Here is a 22,055-nt window from a genome sequence, read left to right as displayed (position 1 = left end):
TTTGGGGTCTTGAAGTAGAGCATGGCACTAAGCCGTATGGCATCTCTTACTACTGATACATTTGTATATATTTTAATGTATGTGTCCTTGTATTGCTCTTTGTGTTTTTTAGCTTATATTTCGTGGACCACTTTTGAGTTTCAAATCATAATAAATCAATGCTAATACTCCCACAAGAAACTCCAAAGTAAGGCGCTAGCTCACAAATAAAATATTTATATCACAAATGATGATTTACCTTTTCTGAACATCTGACTCGGGTTGACAGGTTAGTATCATTACAACCACACATAGTAACACATTTAACACTTAAAAATGCAAACCTGCGCATTTAAATTAAAGTTTGCTTATCTGCGATTTATGCAGCACCAGACTACGTGATTTTTCAGTATATGCTAGGAAAATGGGATCCCTGATAGAGATTTCATAACATCGGGAGTTTACTTTCTACTTTGGGTTGAGCGAGTGAAGCTTTTAAATAATTTTTTTCCAAACCTGTTTTCTGAAATTCATTGGACAACAACTTGCTTTAATCTCACATGAACTGAAAACAGACATGTCCGAGACAAAACAAACTTAGCAATGGTTTTGTCTCAGCACTTTTAGGCTAAATGAACATATTTTATACTGAAATGTTTGCACAAGTGAAGCAAGCTTCACTCCCACACAAATAATTCTACAGTCCAGCAAGTTTCCTCTTTTAAAAGCTGTTCAATACAAAGCTTGTATCTTATTTCAAGTGGTTCAAGCAATATTTTTTGCAATGCTTCAACATTATAATTAACTACTAAATGTTTTTCCCATACAAGTATAAAATAATTTTTCCATGTGAATAGCTGTGCAGAGCAGGTTTGCTTGCATTGCACTTAAGGAACGTTTTGAAGCAAGCATCTCTGGTTACTTCTATGTAATATATAATGAGGTGCCGACAGTTCCCATATGATACAAAACGCTCTTATACTCAAAGGCAGGATCGTGTTTTTTTAGTCACTGAGAAAAATCTTTCAATGTTTCAGTCAGCTATTCTAAAAGATCGTCATTTGGTGCAGGGAAAACAAAGCATTGCTGTTTCTCCCATACCTGCCCTATAGGCTGCCAGCAAAGCACGCATTCCAAATGCTCGCGCCACACCATAGGTTTATTCAATGGGCTTCATCCAATACGAGCCCAGGTTGCCTATAATTCCAGAATTGTTACCCATTGAAAACTATTAGAGTGATCTTTATGTATTGTTCAGCGCAACCAGCTGTTGGAACAAGAAAATATCATCAGCCGTGTGTGCAGTGGTGCAGGGAATAGTTTAAACAGTACATTTGAACCACATAACACCATATCTTAAACTCGTGGTGACTGCACCGCACAGATTGCAGAATGCATGTATTGTTGCTTACACGTCAGAAGTGGAGTCCTCACACTAAAAGTGTCCGGCTCTTCCCTTTGTGTGCAGGCCTAAAACGTGGATTTACCAGTTTAGAGAAGTATTGGGTTCAAAGATTTGAAAGAGAAACCAGTTAAACATAAAAAAGCTGTGTAAAAGGATGACATCTTAAAAGATGCTCTTCCACAAGTTCATGTGTGGCACACATAAGGACACCAATGTGATGGAATTCATGCTTTATGGATCTCTGCAGTTAAAATAGTAGTAAAGACAGTAAAAGTAGTTGCTGTGACCTTATCTTAGACAACTGTGGACAAAGACATTTTAGCTGTCATTGAAGCAACTTCAAAGGGTGAAACACCTCCAGAACGGTAGAAGCGTTTCCTCATAAGCACTCCTACACCCTTAGTTTAGAAAACATTTCAATAATGTGCTTACCCGGAGTAGGAGATGGGAATCCCTTATAAGCTGTAAAGCTGTATGTATATGTGCGTGTGTGTGGAGGTAAAAATTATTTTCGCGAGTCTCTCTGCCTCTTCAGGGTGGCGGGCTCAATCGAGGTTGCAAACCTCATTCAATTTCTAACAATCCTTTGTCCAGCTACACAAAGAAGTGACCAAGGTGAGGCTGCGCCGAAACGCGTCGGGTATTGTTTTTCCACATGTGTCATTAAAATAACACGCTATAAGGAAGTAGGTTCGGTGTCTTCTGTGTGTATCTGGACAAAGGATTGTTGGGGGCAAAATAAATAAATATATATATTATATTTATTTTTTTAATTATATTTTTTAAGTATGCGTAACAATGTCTGTATCATCACGTTACCAATACCAGTTACACATCATAAGCATCATGTAATGCAACATACAGTGAACTTGAATATATTGCTCCTGTGTACCTTGGTTCAAAGAGGTGATGTTTATACTATTGTAGGCCTCAACTGATGTCAACAAAAGGTAAGTTGTAAACATACTCCATATATCTGTTGGTCTCGAGGGCCGCAGGAGATCCTCAGCGTAAAAGTCCAGCTGAACTCTGCAGTATGTCATGTCCTTTTTCCACTGATCGAGTTTAAAAACTGCTCTCTAACCCCAGTGAGTAGCCATCCTCCTTTTTGCTAGTAAGAAAGCTACTGCCACCAGCTAACGATTGGTGGCTGCAGAGGCTTAACAAGGCCTAGGAGACACAAGAGGGGGGTGCATGCTACTTGCTCCATCACCATATCAGACAGGGCTTGTGTCACCTATACCCGGAAACTATGAATGGGGCCACACGACCAGACAAAGTGAAAGAAGTCCACCTCCATTGCCCAACATCAAACGCTTTCTGCGTTTGTGCAGAACCCATATTTTTGCAATTTAAGAGGAGTATATTACATTTGTTTCAGGTGTTTAAAATGTATAACCCCTGAATTACAATTAGATGTTAGTCTGCTCGTTAGTGTGCAGTAAAGCTCCAGTCCTGTACAGTGAGTGGGTTCTCCAGGAGGCTATTCAGTTTGTCTAGTATGAAGCTCAGGCCTATAGTTCTTTCCAGCCGCGGCCCATGGAAGGAGGTGCGGTGGGGCAGACAGGCGGGGCGGGGGAGGGGCATGGTGGGGGTGATAAACACCCGAATATTGATGATTGCAGGTAAGTAAACAATTAAATGAATAAAACAAATTTCGTTCCATGCCCTGCATCACAAAAAGCGATGCAGGGCGCGCTACGAAATTCGTTTTATTCATTTAATTGTTTACTTACCTGCAATCATCCATATTCCGGTGTTTATCACCCCCCACCCTGCCCCTCCCCCGCCCCGCCCCGCCCCGCCTGTCTGCCCCACCGCAACTCCCTCCACGGGCCTCGGCTGGTTCTTTCTTTGGAAGGCATTGTATAATCTGGTAATGAGACTTTTATTGGTGCTACTTGTGAGTAGTGTCTACATTGCCCCCAGTGTGGGCGTTTCACAGAGTTGGTGGTACGCAAAAATCAGCAGCGGGGTCTAAAGCTGTGTTTGCACTATGTCATCTGTTTCAATAAAACTTCCTCCCGGGTAAATATCTCCCATTGTTCTCAACCCTTCCGCCGATGGTATGGACAGTGCCTTGGGCTCCTGTGCAACTGAGGTGGCCGGATGGAACAGCAGCGGTAATGCTGGTACGTATAGAGGGGACTTGTTTGCTGGATCCTAACTGCATGCCAGGCCCTTGTAGGGCCAAGTATGGTGTTGATTTCCCCTTAAGTAATGGTCGTTCGCGCATGTGGAAGAATAGGCCATCTAGATTATATTTAATTAAGGCAGCCCAGAGGTTTTAACATCTGCACTTGCTGGAATGGGAGCCACAGTTTAATTTCCTCACCAAAGTTACTTGTGGCAGGAATTATCCCAATAAGCTAAAGATGATGTGCGATTATGTGATATTTGCCAGCAAATAAAAAAATCTACTCTTATACATGTAAGACTTAGGGTGGTCTTCCCCACAACCTTTTGCCTTCCTGTTCCAGTTTTACTGACTTCGTTTTTGCTGGCCTTATGACTCTGCACTTTACTACTGCTAAACAGTGGGCTAATGTGCTTGTATGCTCCTCTAAAAAAACATTGCCTTATACCCCATTGGCATATTTAATTTACTTGTAAATCCCCAGTAAAGTTGCCCTACATGTGCCTAGTGCCTGTAGATTAAATGCTACTAGTGGGCCTGCAGCACTGATTGTGACTCCCACTCAAGTAGCCCCTTAAATGCATCTAAGGCCTGCCATTGCAGAGCCTAAGTGTACAGTTTTAAACTGCCATTTTGACCTGGCAAAGTAAATCTTTTAATATAGTGTTTTGCACACACCCATTTTTATTTATATTTACCTAACTCAAAGAACTCACTCGTCTGATTCTTAATGTGTTCAGTTTGTTTGACGTGCTGGTCAGGAATGAGGCTGCCTACCTCATGAACAAATTGTGTCATGATAAGTGTAAAAGGTCACTTGCTACCTGGCCACAAGGCATTAGGATAAGTCAAACAATATTTGACTAGTTTTAAATCGTAATGCTTGAACAAAGAAAATATTCCAATGTATTTCACTTTATTTATTGTTGAAGTGACTTTCCACCCTTGCGAGTAATTTTTTCAAATGAACAGTATTAGATAAATCCTACGTTAATGTGTATTTGACTCCAACATAGGCTAATGAGAAAAGCATTCCATATTTTCCTATTTAACAAAAAATAATGTTTTCTCATAAAGTTGTGATGAATGCCCAATGCATTTCGGGAAGAAGTACATCTTTTTCCAGGCCCAAACCTTTGTATAAGCCACCCCTAGTGTAGGCCCAGCGCAGCCCAGAGAGATTGTGCAATGTATTTAAAAAGTAGGACATGTACTTTTAAGTTTTACACGTCCTCATAGTGAAAAACTCTTAAATTCATTTTTAATTACTGCAAGACTCCTCTCTCCCATAGGATAATATTGGAGTTGTCTTATTACCTTTTATGAGTGTATTTTACAAATGGGAAGAGATAACCAGTTCATGTTTGGAGTCTCTGGAATCACAATTTAAGATCCTAACTTATGGTGAAGTTGGATTTTAAATTGCAATTCTGAAAATCCCACATTTAGAAAGTTGGTATTTTGCTACATTATTCATTTAGTGCCTCTCTCTTGTTACATGACTGGGTTTAGCTGACAGTTGGGCTTTAGGTATTCTTCCTAGACAGCCACACACAATAGGGACCTTAGGCGTGTCTGGATGGGCCATCACTGACAAGATGGGAGGGTAGAGCTGGGCACAACCCCACTAACACCTGAATAGACTGTGCCCTGCCTCTACAAAAGGTCTGCCTACCGCCTGTAGGTAGTTTAGAGCCAGGACAGGAAAGGCAGGAAGCCTTGGGTCGTAAAGGCAAACCTCTAGAATCTTTATCCCCCACTTCCGAGGCACAACTGGGTATAAATATTGGACCTCCAACACCACCACTTTAGTACACTGCTGAACGTGTGGATACTCTGCTGAAGGACTGCCACTCTGCTTGGCTCCTGCTCTGCTGCCTTCTTGCCTTGGTGAGAAGGACTGGACCTGCATCTTGTGAGCCCAGAACCCCAGAGCGACTCCACAGGCTAGTTGGCTGTCCTCCTGACTTGAGCCTCAGGTACAGAAGGCCCTTACAATCTTGTGTCTGCACCTGGGCTCTGCCATCTGTGGGTTTACCCTGCCAATTGGTACCAGCCCAGTCCTTGACTCTTGGACATGGATTTTGGGTGCTTTTACCAGCCTCTGTGGATCCAGTGGAACTGACACATCTCCTCTGCTGCGCAGCGTAACCATGAGCAGAATAGATGCATCTCTGCTGTTGCATGGATTGGACCCATTGCAAACACCTGCATCGCCACTGCAGCCCTAATCACATTCGGAACTGCCTATGCTCAATGCATCTGCAGCACAGACCCTTGCATCCTTAGTCCACGTAATTTACGACGAGGATGGCGGCTTAGCAGCGCAGCCTTGCAGCTCCTCAGAACAAACACATTGCTCCGACTGCGTGACACATCCCCTACTCCAGACTTTGCATCACAATCCCTCATCGAGGAGACATGTGAGGCTCACTCAACTGGACCTTGCACTGCAGCTCACAACGCTCCGCAAACCAGAATTAAAGGTACTTTGTTCAGCTGGCTTCACTGGGTCCCAGTAGCTGGCCAGTGTTTCATTGTGGTCAGCCTGGACATGTGACTTTGTCTGCATGACAAGATATCCACAGTTGGGACTTTACGCCATTTGGCTCTATTTTTTATTAAAACCTTGACAATTGAATATCACTGGTTCTACTGATTGTATTTTGTCATTTTGGTCTTGTTTTATTTATTAAAAACAACTCTATTTTTCTAATTCTGTTGTGGGCTCCTTTTGTGGTGTGCTTTCACTGTGTTACTGTTAGGAGTGTTGCGCAAATACTTTACACATTGCCTCTGAGTTGAGCCTGACTGTTCTGTAACAAGCTACCCAAGGGTTGAGCACAAGGTAATTTAGAGTTGCTTTTGACTTCACCCTGAGAAGAATCGTGGTTGCTGCTTAAGAAGGGTTTCACCGCCCTCAACCAGTAACCCAATTTCTTACATCCATCATTAAGAGGTCTGAGCAAACCCCATTATTGATTTCCAATAAACCATTCAAAATGTTGTATCTAGGCCGTCGAAGTCCTTTACAATCTGCTAACTGCTTACAATATATTTTAGTGGCTGTAGTAGATTCATGTTCTTGGTTGCTATTGGTGTGGGCTGAAAGATTTTCCGATGCTAAAACAGTTGTAAAGGTTTTGCGTGTCTGATTGCCACTAGCAGGGTGCACGTATTAGATTCAGAAAATGGCCTAGAGTTTGCCTCAAAGGTTTACAGCTGTGAAGTTAGTTTGGTGGTGATGTATCTCCAATTCTGTTATCCATTAAAAGGAATGCTAATGGTTTAGTGGACTGTGCTAACTACATGCTTAAGGAAGCGCGAACGGGTGTACAGGTCTTAGTTGGATCCATCATCTGTGTGTAGTCCAGAAAACATTAAATAATGTGCCTAGCGGAGTGTTGGGAGGTTGCATCCCATACAAGGTACTCTTCGAAATACCTATATATGTTCCTGACCTAGATTTTGGGAAGGTGGGAGAAGAAAATCCTTATGTGGAGTGGGGTCAGAAATGGTATGCGAGGAAATTCTACACTTCTGGAAGTGGCTGAACTTTAAGGCAACACCTGACAAGTTCTTTAAATACCACAGTAGACATACCCCGCTTTCATTGCCTAACGGATTATGTATGGTGTCTATGCTCAGAGGTGGCAAAGGGAGCCTCCCAACAATGAGAATTACCCTGTACCAATTTATTGGCCACTGTAGAGAATGCACAGTGTCACCTATTTTGCACCTTCTCATACGCTGATGACACCCAGCTTTTGTTCACCTGCAGGAAGGGAGAGGTCTTCAACGGCGGCAGAATTAAGGACTGTCTGAGCGCAGTCTTTGCGTGGTTTCAGCAGCACAGCCTGAAATGCAACTCAGACAAGTCTGAGCTGCTCTTCTTTGGCTGTGCCCCAGACCCGGACTGGAAGTCGTGGTGGCCCCAGGACATGTTCCCCCCTGAGACACCATCAGCTCAGGTAAAAAATCTCGGAGTGGTGTTTGACGATGATCTGTCTTTTCGTCCCCACATCCTGGGACTTGCCGGGAAATGCTTCAGCATCCTCAAGATGCTTAGAAAATTTCTGCCCCTGCTTTCTCTGCAGTACCGCAGGAATATAGTTCAGGCGTTGGTGGGATCACGCCTGGACTATGCCAATGCGCTCTTCGCGGGCCTTCCTAAATATCTGTTATCTAGGTTGCAGGTCGTACAGAATTCGGCGGCCAGAGCCATCTATGGCCTGCCGAGGAGAGCAAGAGCCTCAGCGCTCCTAGCCAGGCTTCACTGGCTACCAATCGCGGAGAGAATTAAATTTAAACTCCTTACATTGGCGTTTAAATCTCTCCATGCGACCGGCCCTTTCTACCTGAGGAAGCGTACTGCCTTCTATGTGCCACGGAGGTCTCTGCGGTCTGCGGATCTGGCCAAAATGGAGGTTCCTGTGGCCAAACGTGTGAGGATGGGAGGTCGCTCCTTCCAACACGTTACAGCTTGCCTGTGGAATGCACTCCCTCTTTCCCTCCGGAAAGTAAATAATCTCTTGGCCTTCAGGAAGGAGCTGAAGACTCTGCTCTTCACCTAGTAACCCGCGTTTCTGCAGTTTGTTTACCTTTTGGTTTTTCTGTTTCTAGGGGCCTCTTTGCTAAAGCGCCGGGACACCCCTTGGGGTAGCCGTGCGCTCTAAAAGTATGGCTAACATTAACATTGAATTTCACAAGGCAGTATTCCAAGGGGGACGCCTTCCGCCTGCATTGGGGATCAGGATCCCGTATGCCTTTCCTCCCCTTCCTCTGCCTTCCCAGAGTGCTCAAAGAGATCAAACGAAGATCGAGCCCAAGTCATCCTAGTGGCTCTGGACTGTTCAAGGAGAGTGTGGTAATTGGAACTTCTGACCATGAGCATCTGTCCTCCAATTTGATTGCCTTGATGGGACTACATTTGGTCGCAGCAACAGGGTCGAGTTCTGCACCTGAGCTTGCATTTACTCCTCTGTCTGTGGAGATTGAGCAGCAACAGTTGATAATTTGATCTCACTCTTGACGTAGTTGGTGTTATCTTAGCAGCCAGGCATCCTTCTACCAGCACTTCTTATGCAGGATACTAGCTGAAGTTTGTGGTGTGGTGTTCTTCCGGTCTTATCCAACCGTTACAAGCATCCCTTTCTGATATTCTTTTGTTCAGTTCATCATTGAACCAGTAAGGCCTTTCTGTGGCCGCAGTTAAAGGTTACTTGTCAGCCATTTTGGCCTTTCTTCGTTTACCAGATCACTTGTCTCTCTTCAAATTACCTGTTGTAATGCGTTTCTTGAAAACTTTGGCTCACATTTCCACCTATCCCCTATGTAATGCCACAGTGGGATGCAAACCTGGTCTTAACGTACCCAATGTGCTTTCCTTTCGAACCAATGCACAGTTGATCTTTGCGGTTGCATACTTTTAAGATGGTGTTCCTCATCACCCTTACATTGGCAAATTGAGTGAATGGACTTCAGGCTGTATCAGCAGTACCTCCTTTTGTCTTCTTTCTGGACCAGTTGGTCCTTCAGACCAAGACAGCATTCCTTCCCAAGGGGAGGTTACACCTTTTCTGTGGGTCTGGTATATTGGCGGCATGTTGGTGATATGGGACTGTACTAAGGAAGGACTATTGACTTATCACACATTTTTTAATACAAATTAAGTAAATGTAATGTCTTTGTAATATAGTAAGAATAGCATCACATTTCTTGACTTGGAAGTCTAAACGAAAATCCAAACCCTTGGCACTGGATTGTTTAGGAAAAAAACAGCCAGCAAAAGCATTTTAGCCTTTCAATCAGAACGCCAGCATAACCAGAAGAGAAACATACCATACAGCGAACTTCTTAGACACAAAAGAAATTGCTCCAATGAAGATGATACCACTTAGAGAAGTGTGAAGCCTTAGAAAGACTTGCTGCAAGGCAATATCCATCTAAGTTTATGTTATATTTAGCAAAACGTGCCCAGACTATATCTAGGGATACTCTTCTTAAAACCGGTATTCATAAACAGAGGAAAACACAACAAATGCTAGATCAGAAAGTAAGATTTATTACTAAGTTCTTTGTTGAAAATAGAAAATATTAGGTATTCTAAAGAAACACTGGGTGATATTACTGACAGATAAAGATCTGCATAATACTATAAGTACTAAACACGTGGTCCACTCTAGGCACTATTATTTACTTGGTCTCTTACATTTAGAAAACTTGTAGCAAATCTTATACTTCAAGTTCACGTACTATGCCCTTTCTTTATGTTTCTTAGAAGAAAATCCCCATTAGCACTATTTATTATCTAGTCCCGCACTAGACACAACCTCTTGAATATTAACATTAGATATACTTATGCATATAAGTGGCATCTTGTTGCTCTTCCTACTTGCTAACTCTTTGGTACATCTCTGATTAGGAAATTATTGATTTAACTTAGATTCTTAAATTCCTTGCAAATACTTACGTCAAGTCTAGTATTTAAATAGAACATTTTGTGTTTTTTTGATACAGAGTACCTGGGAAACCACTTTGAAATCTTTATACAATCAACTTAGTCACACACAACTTATTAATTGATGTTTTTGGGGAAACCTTTTTGTATGATACACTGCAGCATATGTAGCTAGGTGAATGAAACCACCAATAGATTTTATGCAGTGATTTCTATAAGATAGTTGTGTCTATTGTGCTTCCACTGTTCCAATGTTTATTTTTATTGGGACTTTAATTAACATCAAGAAATGGCCAAGATAATTGTTATTTATATTTTCTCTGAAAGTGTTTTGGGCAAAGTGGCTGTAATATATTTTATTATCTTCAAGAAAGGTTTTTCATAGTTAACATGAATAAATGATGTACAGGTATAATTATGTCAACCTTTTAGTTAAACTCAAAATAATTCAGTTCTAGAATGAAAATAAGTGTATTTCTTTTCAGCCTTGAAAAAGTGATGTAGTCTGCCACGAAACATGTGTTGGATGAAAGATGTCAAGTTGGCTCTACATATTTGAGTGATACTAAATTATCTTTATGTTGTAACCATGGATATGTGCTACCTGTTTAGTCCCAGAATGACTGTATAATTTAATTCCAAGAATATATCGTTTTTACATGAGGGTCATCGATTTTAAACAAAAGGAATGAACCTTACTGACATACTTTGAATTATTCTTGGCACCCAACAAATATTGTTACTAATGACCTTTTCAGATAGGTCAGTCCACAACTCTATCTACCTTTTATGCACGCTTTTACTTTTCACCCCTCAAAGGAAAAAGAGCGTTTATACCACCAGAGCGAAGGCTACTACCACAGAGTACTTGTGGGACACCCCCGCGCCGCACGGCCACCAGCTGCTGCGTGTGCCCCTTGCCTGCCCTCTGCCTCGCTGCTGCCTCGTTTGCCGGCTGCCGCCGCTGCGAGTGTTTTTGCCCTTGTTTTGACGGTTTTTTGTGCTTGCTTGTGTACACTTGGTTTAACTCTCTTTTTGCCCTGTTTTTGCGTTAATTTGTGCCTGTTTGATTGTATCTGCATTTTTCCCCGTGTTTGCTCTCCTTCCTTGTTGTCCGCCTACCGCGCCGCCCCCCGCCCTCCCTTCCCGCCACCGCCGCTTGTCCCCGCCCCTTTTTTGTCTTCTGTAACCCTCCCCGCTCCCGCCTCCCAGCTGCTCCGCCCACCCGCGCACTTCGCCTTAAATGGCGACCGTGCGAACGCGCAGCGGTCACGCGCAGCGGGCGCGCCGATTGTGCGCCGAAGGCGCGCCAAAGGTAAGCCCGTCTGCGCCCGTCCTCGACCGGATCGCGACCAGCGCCAGGACCCCTGGACCTCGAAGACCTCGACCTACCCGCCTGACGTACTCAGCCGCCACCCTCATCGCTCTCAACACCGGCCGACTCCCAGAATGCCACCAAGCCACTCCAAGACGCACCCACGGACCTTTCAGCTGCCACGCCTGCAAGTTCTCCTGCATCCGGACCAGCCCCGCACCAGCACCCGCCAAGTCGAACTCCAGCAGCACCCACCTCAAGTGCATCCTGCTCAACACCCGCTCCGTCCACAGACACGCCATCAAACTCTGGAACCTCCTAGACGCCACAGCCCCTGACGTTGCCTTCCTCACGGAGACCTGGATGAACGCCTCTTCAGCTCCCGACATCGCCATCGCTATCCCAGAGGGCTACAAGATCGTCCGGAGGGACCGAAACGCCAACCAGATGGGAGGAGGCATCGCCATCATCCACAGGAACACCATCCGTCTCACGACCAGCACCGACAACACCCTGACCAGCGCCGAACACCTGCATTTCCAGATCCACACCAACCCGAACACCACCCTCAGAGGCACCCTGATCTACCGACCCCCTGGACCACGCACGCAATTCAGCGAGGACATCGCCGACTTCATCAGCCCGCATGCCCTCCCCTCCGCTGACTACATCCTCCTGGGAGACCTCAACTTCCATCTGGAGAACAACAACGACCACAACACCAGCACCCTGCTCGACAACCTCGCCAACCTGGGACTCAAGCAACTGGTGTCCACCCCCACCCACCTCGCCGGACACACACTCGACGCCGTCTTCTCATCCAGCACAGACATCGACTTCAGCCACGCCACAGAGCTTCAATGGACGGACCACAGCTGCGTCCACTTCACCTTCAAGAGAACGACGACCCACCAACACCAGCAACAGACCGCCCGCAGAAGCTGGAACAAGATCACAGCAGACCAGCTCGCCACCTCCCTCAGCCAACACCCTCCTGCCAGCTCAGCGAACCCCAGCCAGGCCGCCGACAACCTCACGAAGTGGATCAGCAACTGCGCGGACGAACTCGCCCCGCTGAGGACCCCGCCTAGCAGACCCGGCAGCAAGAAGGCCCCATGGTTCACCGACGAACTCAAGAGCTCCAAGAAGAACTGCCGAGCCCTCGAGAAAGTCTGGAAAAGGGAACCGACACCGGACAACAGGACCTCCTACAAACTTGCCACCCGGAAACACCACCAGCTGATCCGCGCCGCCAAGAAAACAGCATTCAAGGACCGGTTGGACAACAACGCACACAACTGCAAGGAACTCTTCAACATCGTGAAAGAGCTTTCCAACCCCAGCGCAGGAAACAACAACATCACCCCATCGCAAGACCTCTGCAACTCCCTCGCCTCATACTTCCACAACAAGATCACGGACATACACAGCAGTTTCAACAACCAACCAACGCACACCACGACCGACCAGCCACCCCCCCCCACCACCACCCTCCACGCCTGGACCCCGATCAGCACCGAAGACACCATCCGCACGATGAACTCCATCCACTCCGGATCACCGACCGACCCCTGCCCTCACCACGTCTTCAACAAGGCCGACGCTGTCATCGCACCCCACCTGCGAGACATCATCAACACCTCCTTCGACACCGCCATCTTCCCTGAAAGCTGGAAACACGCCGAACTCAGCGCTCTACTCAAGAAACCAACAGCGGACCCCACCGACCTCAAGAATTACCGCCCCATCTCGCTTCTCCCGTTTCCAGCCAAAGTCATCGAGAAGACCGTCAACAAGCAGATGGCCGCCTTCCTCGAGACGAACGGATCCCTCGACCCCTCACAGTCCGGCTTCCGAGCCAAACACAGCACCGAGACCGCCCTCATCGCCGCCACCGATGACATCCGAGCCCTGATGGACAATGGAGAAACAGCGGCCCTCATCCTCCTAGACCTCTCCGCGGCATTCGACACGGTCTGCCACCGCACCCTAGTACGGCGCCTCAGCAACATCGGAATCCAGGACAAGGCGCTGGAATGGATCATCTCCTTCCTCGACGGAAGAACACAGAGAGTCCGCCTACCACCGTACAAGTCAGAGGCCTCCGAAGTCATCTGCGGCGTCCCCCAAGGATCATCCCTGAGCCCCACCCTCTTCAACGTCTACATGAGCCCCCTCGCGGCCATCGTACGCAAACACCACCTCAGCATAATCTCCTACGCCGACGACACCCAGCTGATCCTCTCCCTGACCAACGACCCCGCCGCCGCCAGAGCCAACCTGCACGAAGGGATGAAAGAGGTAGCCGAGTGGATGACGACCAGCCGCCTGAAACTGAACTCGGACAAGACGGAGGTCCTCATCCTGGGCTCCTCACCCTCCGCCTGGGACGACTCCTGGTGGCCTCCCGCCCTGGGCACCGCACCCAAACCGACAGACCAGGCACGAAACCTGGGCTTCATCCTGGACTCCTCCCTCTCCATGACCAGGCAAGTCAACAGCGTCTCCTCGGCGTGCTTCAACATCCTACGCATGCTACGGAAGATCTTCTGGTGGATCCCCACAGAGACCAGGAAGACCGTCACCCAGGCCCTCGTCACCAGCCGACTGGACTACGGCAACGCCCTCTACGCCGGGACCACCGCCAAGCTCCAGAAGAGACTCCAGCGGATCCAAAACGCCTCAGCCAGACTCATCCTCGACATCCCACGATCCAGCCACATCTCCGGACATCTGAGAGACCTTCACTGGCTCCCCGTCAACAAGAGAATCACCTTCCGCCTCCTCACCCACGCACACAAAGCCCTACACGACCAAGGCCCGAGCTACCTCAACAGCCGAGTCAACTTCTACGCTCCCAAACGCCACCTCCGATCAGCCAACCACGCCCTCGCCGCCGTCCCCCGCATCCGAAGAGCGACTACAGGAGGAAGGTCCTTCTCCTACCTGGCCCCAAGACCTGGAACTCCCTCCCGTCCGACCTGCGCCTGACCCAAGACCACCTCTCCTTCAGGAAGAAGCTGAAGACCTGGCTGTTCGAGCAGTAGCGGCACCCCCCCCCCCCCCAGCGCCTTGAGACCCTACGGGTATGTAGCGCGCTTTATAAGTGTCACTGATTGATTGATTGATTGAGAGTTGACATGTGGTGTGCCAGTCTTGAAAATCTGCATGTTTGGTCCTGCAGGAGTTCCTGGTCTCAGCCATTCCACAGACCCACACATAAGTAGTACTGTTTTGAGAGCTATTCAAAAGGTGAATAATCTGAGTTTATAAATCTTCATCCAAAGAACAAGTTACATACCTTCACTAGCGCCTTTTCTGATAGAATCTTGATCTAACTCCTCACCTGCCCTCCCACCTCCCTGGTTTGTGTAGGGGAGGGGGTCTCAAATATATATATATATATATATATATATATATATATATATATATATATATATATATATAAGCCAAATCCTGGAAAGGAGAGCACAGTCCTATTGCTCGAACTGCATACTGCCACGGACCACCACGAAAGGTTGGAATTTTAATAGTGCAGTTTATTTAGCCATTCCACAACATGACGCGTTTCAGCAAGGTTTCCCCTGCCTTGATCACATGACGTGTTTAGGAAAATAACACCCATATATACCATGAAACGATATAACCCCTCCCATCCTTTACATGGACAGAAAAAGCAGACTATATCACATATAAAGTGCAATGTGCAAACAGTCAAAGATATTATTGGAACAACGCAGTCCTTTCAAGAACAGTAATTCACCAAATCGTATTTACATTTGTTTTTAAACAGAATTACCATATTTGTTCCAGGTAAATGGAAAAAAATATAAAAAAATTATATTATTAATAACTTGTATACCAGAATGAAAATCCAGGGCCAGTGCCCAAATTCTAATCCATCAAATAGGACTACCGCTGTTGCACACAGTGACAAAACTTAATCGATCATGGTAACATACCCATTGTGTAAAAAGTGAAAATGTGACTATTACTAGCCGTACATTATTGTGAGTTAAAATCAGATGATACTATTTTATATTATATATAGATATATATCACTCGTTCCGCTTCCAAACACTTTCTGGAGTCTTGCCAGCCGGCAAGGAGACACAGACACGGACCAATTAGGTGCTGAAGTTCTTTATTCGCAGAGAATAGTCAAAGACGTTTCGGCTCAACGGAGCCTTGTTCACATGACAATGTTGTCTTGAAAGGACAGCCCTTTTAAAGTGCAAGTGTTGAATAAAATTAACATTACCTGTGCATTTTTAGTATGGACATAGAAAACATACTACGTTCACTTAGTAGTTAACCTAAAGCAACCAAAATATAGTTACTTCATTATAATATCAGTATAATACCCTGATAAATACACTTGATATTATAATATCACAAAATGCAAAATTACGTGGTTCGCTAGAAAAAGAAATCACAGTAAAATGCTCATTTTTATCTAATATATCATGTTTCAGGTATTTACATTTTTTACAAAACTTTAAAAAGATAATATTTATCTGACATTTAAAAGTATTGCATGAATTAATAGATTGTCTGGACATATGGTCAAGGATAGAAAATAAAGTGCAAATGCATAATTAAGGCTGTGCAAATATTGCTTTCAGTGCTTAGTCATGTGCAAATATCGCAAACTGTGCAAATATGGCAAATTGGGCATACTGTCCACCATCAATATGTGCAAAATACGCTATTATCTCTAATTCCAGACCTAAGTCCACCTTCATGGCTGATATTACTTTCATAACCAGTAAGTCAAGAATAAAATATACGCCTGGTATCGTCAGATAAAAACTTGTCAAATTTATATCTAATATAAAACCTGTCAATTCTCTATCATTTGTGCATTTCAACAAACCACATAATTCACAGTCTCAAAATAATCAAAATACAATGTTTCCAGTCCATATTCTGTGAAACCACACAAAAAAATCCCTAAAACAATAAATCACAGAGGACTGATTGGATATCAGGGTCCACACAGTCCCTATCTGTATAAAGTGCTCAAAGTGGTGAATTTAAAATCAATGTCATATCAATGTAAGTAGCAGCTTAAATCAGTTACTGTTCTCGGATATATGTCAGGTCGCAGCCTCCCCATGATGCACAAATATAGTCATCCAGCCGGGTGACTCCTATATGTGCTATCCACAGGGAGGAGACCTCTGACATAAAAGACTTTTATTCATGAGATCTTAAGGCAAGCATGTATATAGATCTTCTGTAACATTAAGGCCTGCAGGGGTCTTTGTGTTGAGTAAGAGGATGTATTTGGTTTCGAGCCTTCTGAGTTTTGCGTCCCTGTCCCCTCCTCTTCTACTGTTCATGACTGCGTCAATCACCCAATATTTCAGGCTGGTATTGTTGCTCTGGTGACACTCCCTAAGTGGCGTGCCACAGGATAGGTGTTGTCACCATTCGTGATTGCACGCAGATGTTGGAGGATGCGTTTGTGGACAGCATGTTTGGTGCTGCCCACATACTGAGCTGGCAGGGGCACTGTAAAATGTAGACTGCAAATTCCGTTTTGCAGGTAAGGACCTGTGTGATCTGATGTTGAATATCTGAAAAGCCATCTTTGTAAGTTTTTGTGTTTACCCCATGGAGGCAGGCCTTACAGGTTTTGCATTTATAAAAGCCTTTATTTTCCTGCCACCATGAAGATTTTACAAAGGGTTCGGGTTTGTTACCACTATGTGATCACGTAAGGATGGAGCTTTGCTAAAGGTGAGGGATACTCTTTTGGGGACATCTTTACCAATGATATTGTCCTTCATCACCAATGGCCAGTGTCTATCAATGATCCTGCGCACTTGCCGATGTTGTTTGTTGTATCCTGTTATTATTCGGACACAACTAGCTCCCTTCTTCCCTACATTCTGTGTATCACTAGTTGATATTGTCTGTCGATCAGATTTCTTCACCAGGAGTTCTTCCCTAGATAATACCATGGATTTCTGTTTGGCCCTTTTTATTAATTGGCTCGAATATCCTCGCTCAAGAAAGCGCAATTCGCTTTCCCCCTGAGCCTTCTCTAAATCTACAGAGTTGCTACAGACTCGTCGTAGTCGTAGCATTTCCCCATAAGGGATGCTGGAAACCAAATGTGCCGGATGTGCACATGCAGCATGAAGAATGCTATTACCAGCAGTCGCCTTGCGGAAAATTCTGGATTCTAGGTGTCCATTATTAATATAAAGTTCAGTGTCAAGGAATGTGACCTTCTCCTGACTAAGGGTAGCTGTGAACTTTAAATTCAATTTGTTTTCATTGATGTCATGGATGAACTTAAGTGCATCATCCTGACTACCCCTCCAAATCACCAAAAAGTCGTCAATAAAACGAAACCATGCCACCAAGTTGTTGCGAATGTTGTGTTGGTATTCAAAGCCAAGGACCAACTCCTCCCAAGCCCCCATGTGTAAACATGCGAAGCTTGGGGAGAAGCTGGCCCCCATTGCTACTCCCTGTAGTTGGCGGTATAATTGCTGGTTGAACAGGAAAACATTGTTGACCAAACAAAATTCTAACATTTCTAGAAGCATTGCATTGTGTTCATTGCATTCAGGGCCCCTTCTAGATAGGTAATGTTGAACTGCATTCAAGCCATCACTGTGAGCTATACTTGTATAAAGTGATGATACATCAAGGGCGATTAGCCAATCCCCAGTAACCCATTCCACATCCTTGATTTTCAATAAAAAGTCCCCTGTGTCTTGAACATATGACCCAAGTTGTTTCACATACCCCTGTAAAAAATAATCTATATAAACAGAAGTATGTTCCAGGAGACTGCCTCTGGCAGAGATGATAGGTCTTCCCGGTGGGTGCAAGGGGTCCTTGTGTACTTTAGGTATAAAGTACAATATTGGTGTGATGGGATTGTCATTTCTGAGGTATTTAAATTCAGTCTCTGTGATTAATTTAGAAGATCTCCACTTTGACAGTTTACGATGGTATTCCTCTTTGATGGTCATCAATACGCGAGTATGAATGCGTTCATAACAAGTTTGGTCATTCAGCTGAATGTATGCTTTCTTATCATAGTCAGTTTTGGTCATTAGGACTGCATTCCCACCTTTATCACTGTTCCTCACCACTAGATCCTTCTCCTTTCTCAATCTGTTGGTGAGTGCTGTATATTGCTGGGATTGGCTGTCAAATTGTCTTTTATTTTTGCCCATACACATTTGAAGTTCTTTTATATCTACAACCACATTCTCATGAAATATATCAAGGTTGTCACGTGGTAGGATAGGGTAAAAGGTTGAGGGTGGCCTAAATTGGGTGTTTAATGAGATTCTGTTCCCCCATTGGTCAATCTCATTTGTTTTCATGTTCGTGCCACATGTATTCTCATAACCTTCTCCGTCAGTTTCCCATAGTTCTGTAATAATACGTGTACCTTGTGATGCATTGGTATTGTTATTATTACTAGTGGGTGCATTATGTTGTGTATCTTCAGAATTTTCCTTCATAGTGTAGAATTTTCGAAGTTTAAGTTTTCTTACTGCCTTGTAAATATCGCATCTTGTTGCTGGATAATTGAAATTGCAAGGTGCCACATAAGTGAGTCCCAATTTGAGGATTTCCTCTTCTTTCGTTGTCAATTTTAATGATGTTAAATTGACAATTGTTCGACTAGTGGCGTTTACTAATCCTGTTGGGTGACAGATCCCCGTCCCCTTCCGCCTCTTTTCCTCTTTTGGTATCCTCCTCTTTGCCGCCCCCCACCTCTGGCGTCGTCGGTAGTTGGCCCGCTGTTTCCTTGTTCTCTTTGTGTGTGGGACCTTAATGTTTTGAGTCTTTCCTGACATAAAAAAGTAATTTCCTGGCCAGGAGATGGTTTCGGGGCTCCTCCCGCCTGTTCCTGTTTGCGGCGGTCAGAATCCGATTCTGTTTCTGGATCGGAACTTGGAGTAACATTGGATGAGTCACTTTGCGTGTTTTTTCCTTGCTGCTGACGAGTGTTTTTGACTTTGGGTTGTGGTTTCGATAGGCCTTTATACATATATTAAGATTTCCATACTGTAAGTCTGCACACTATTTTAATGTTCGGTTTCTTGAGGTTCCACGTCTGTTGGCAGAGACAGACAGACTACAGAAAGAAAGGAAATGAGCTGGTGACCTGTATATACTGGTCCTGAGTCACAGAGTGATACAAGGTGGCATGAACTTACATGACGCCACCTGCCGACATGGGAGGGAATTGCTATGCAAATGTTTTCGAATCCAATCTGATAGCTGAGGGCATTCAAAAGGTGAGGAATCTGCGGTTAAATAAAGCCTCTATCAGAAAAGGTGTTACAGAAGGAAGTACATTTTTGTTTTCCAGGAAGGTAATGGGTAGGATCAGTCCTTGGTACGTCTGGGTTGAAGATTCAAGTCATCCAGAAAGATAATGTCAGAAGGGTCATAACATTATCAGTGCATTCTTCAACGACTGTGCAGTTTTTCCCTAGTGAGTATAAAATGTCTTTGAGTCACTTTCGTACAAAGGTAGAGGATTTAAACTCTACTTTGAGACATTTCAATGTTGTATCTATATTGGATTGAATCTTTATTATAAATCCAACTCTACTTCAGACTTACCTTTGCTTTGTAGTTGAATGAGAGACGTTGGATGGTTGGAGCGCATCCATAATAATTATGGGATGCATCGGTTAACCATTTGTCAGGCATGATCAAGAGGTCAAGTTTACAGGAGGCGTCATTGCTATGAAGCGGGTGTGTAGAATACATTAGGACTGCGGTTATGACTTCCAGTCACGTATAAAAGGCTCATGTCATTCACATAGATTCTACTGACCACTTGTTCTCTAGTATCATATAAAACATCACTTTCAAACAGGATATTAAGAAAGCAAATGTTCATCATCACTGTTGTACTTACAAACGATTTGGTCCTGTCGCACCCTTGAAGACATCACTGTGCATTAGTCCAAGGTTATGATTGTCATTAAGAAACCTGTGAAACCCCAAATTATTAATAAAGGTATTATTATTAAAGCTGCATACTTTCATTCCAGTCTACAAGATTTCAGCAAATAGTCACAGCCATGACATAACAAGTCAGTCTAAGCAAATTGCAAATAGTATACATGATGAGATGGCCCCTATAAATGTGCCCGAATTACTTACTAATCTTAAGAGCTATGAAATCGTGACTACAGAGCAATAGTTTGATTATCCATGTGAGTGCCCTGCTTTAATATATGTTAATATATGTTGAACTATGTATTATCTTAGATAAATTGAAAGGATGTATCCACCAACAGCAAATCAACACAGCTCTAAATCCTTCAAAATCAGTAATGAAATATTGGCTAAATCCATTACTGATCCCTGGAGTGGCCTCTACTGGTGAGCATGTATGTTAAGTTAATAATTACTTCTTCACTAAGATGAAGGACATTTGCATTGCTGTTCAAAATACCACACATTTCTGCATTTAACACTTTGCTTGTTCTCGTACTGAATGGAAAGATTTAAAACTGCAGATTGAAGCAGTTGTTTTCTCCTTTATGGCCATCAAAAGTAGACGATCTAAAGCTCTCTGTTTTTTTATTTAGACTGAATTTATGAATCTTTAGTGGGCATTTAGTGATAGTTTAAAACAGGAAATGTTGATCTTGTGAATAGCCTCAAGTTTGTCATTTCCAGAGAAGTGTTGAATACTTTTTAGCAGCACAATAACACCACACTTCTAAATCACTTCTTAAAATCTATTAATCTGTTTTCTGTCTTGGCTACAGCACTCATATGGTAATTATGTACTCGGTGTACAATATCATGTATTGGTTGGACTGGGTAGGGCGTGCTTATCTTCCTGTAACTTGACCTCTCTGTCGCTTGCAACACAGTCAACGTGCTTCTCTCTTTTATATTTACTTGCATGCGATTTGTGGCCAGTATCATAATTTCTGTCTAGATGTGCCCAGTGTTTCTGTGTGCCGTCCATGACACACTTGCAAACACCATGCACTCAGTGGGTTCATCTTGTTTAAACTTTACATCTATAAATTAGGAATACGCTTACTAGGACCGCAGACAACTCCCAGATGGCCAAACAAAAAGCTTTCTGATCCCTCAGGAAAACCACATCAATTGACAAATAAACTTCAATATTTCAACAAAGTTAAATTGACACTTGCGTACAACACTGATTACCAGTCCCCTGTAGGGGTAACGGAGACCTACGGTTATTAAGAGAGACAATGAAAGACAAAATATGAAGGTCACACAAACCATAAAGCTAAAGAAAATCGCCTCCAGCTTCTAAGGTCAACCTCCAGATAGTATCATCTCTTTTGAGGAAGTCAAGAGGATACATAACACCACAAATAAGCAGGAGAAGTATGAGGATGGGGGTGGACATAGATGAGGACGAGTAGGATGGAAATGGTCTGGCCACAGGTCTAGAGCTGCAACATTCTAAGGAGAAGGAGAACTACTTGCCTACAGTCCCCTGCCAGGACAGGGAGGAGTGTGTGCTCCTGCAACCTGTCACCTGAGGAACTTGACGAGAGGAAGGCTAAGAGGGAGCTCACGCTGGTGGTGCTGGCCAAATTGGCTCCAGATGCTGCTAAGGAGGAGGCAGCTGCCAAGATGGAATTAGAAGATTGTTCCTACAGGAAATGCTGGCATAGCAGAAGAAACCTGAAAGAGCCTCCGAGCAGAAAATAATCTTGTTGGCACAGGAAGTGAGTCTGAAGGAGCTGGACCTCAAAGCCAAGCAATG

General features: G+C 44.3%; 1 protein-coding gene across 1 annotated transcript in view; it reads right to left on the bottom strand.

The window, feature by feature from the left end:
* Positions 1-22,055, bottom strand: part of LHCGR (luteinizing hormone/choriogonadotropin receptor) — a 1,044,354-nt gene that overhangs the window by 158,403 nt on the left and 863,896 nt on the right. The window contains exon 8 of the mRNA XM_086925446.1: positions 20,208-20,282. Within this exon, the coding sequence (XP_086781572.1) occupies positions 20,208-20,282 (75 nt within the window). The remainder of the gene's footprint in view (positions 1-20,207; positions 20,283-22,055) is intronic.

The sequence above is a fragment of the Lissotriton vulgaris genome, chromosome 6 (genome assembly GCF_964263255.1).
Source record: "Lissotriton vulgaris chromosome 6, aLisVul1.2, whole genome shotgun sequence".
In the NCBI taxonomy this organism is placed as follows: Eukaryota; Metazoa; Chordata; class Amphibia; order Caudata; family Salamandridae; genus Lissotriton; species Lissotriton vulgaris.
Note: the sequence above shows the minus strand (reverse complement) of the source record. Positions and strands in the feature narration are given on the sequence as shown.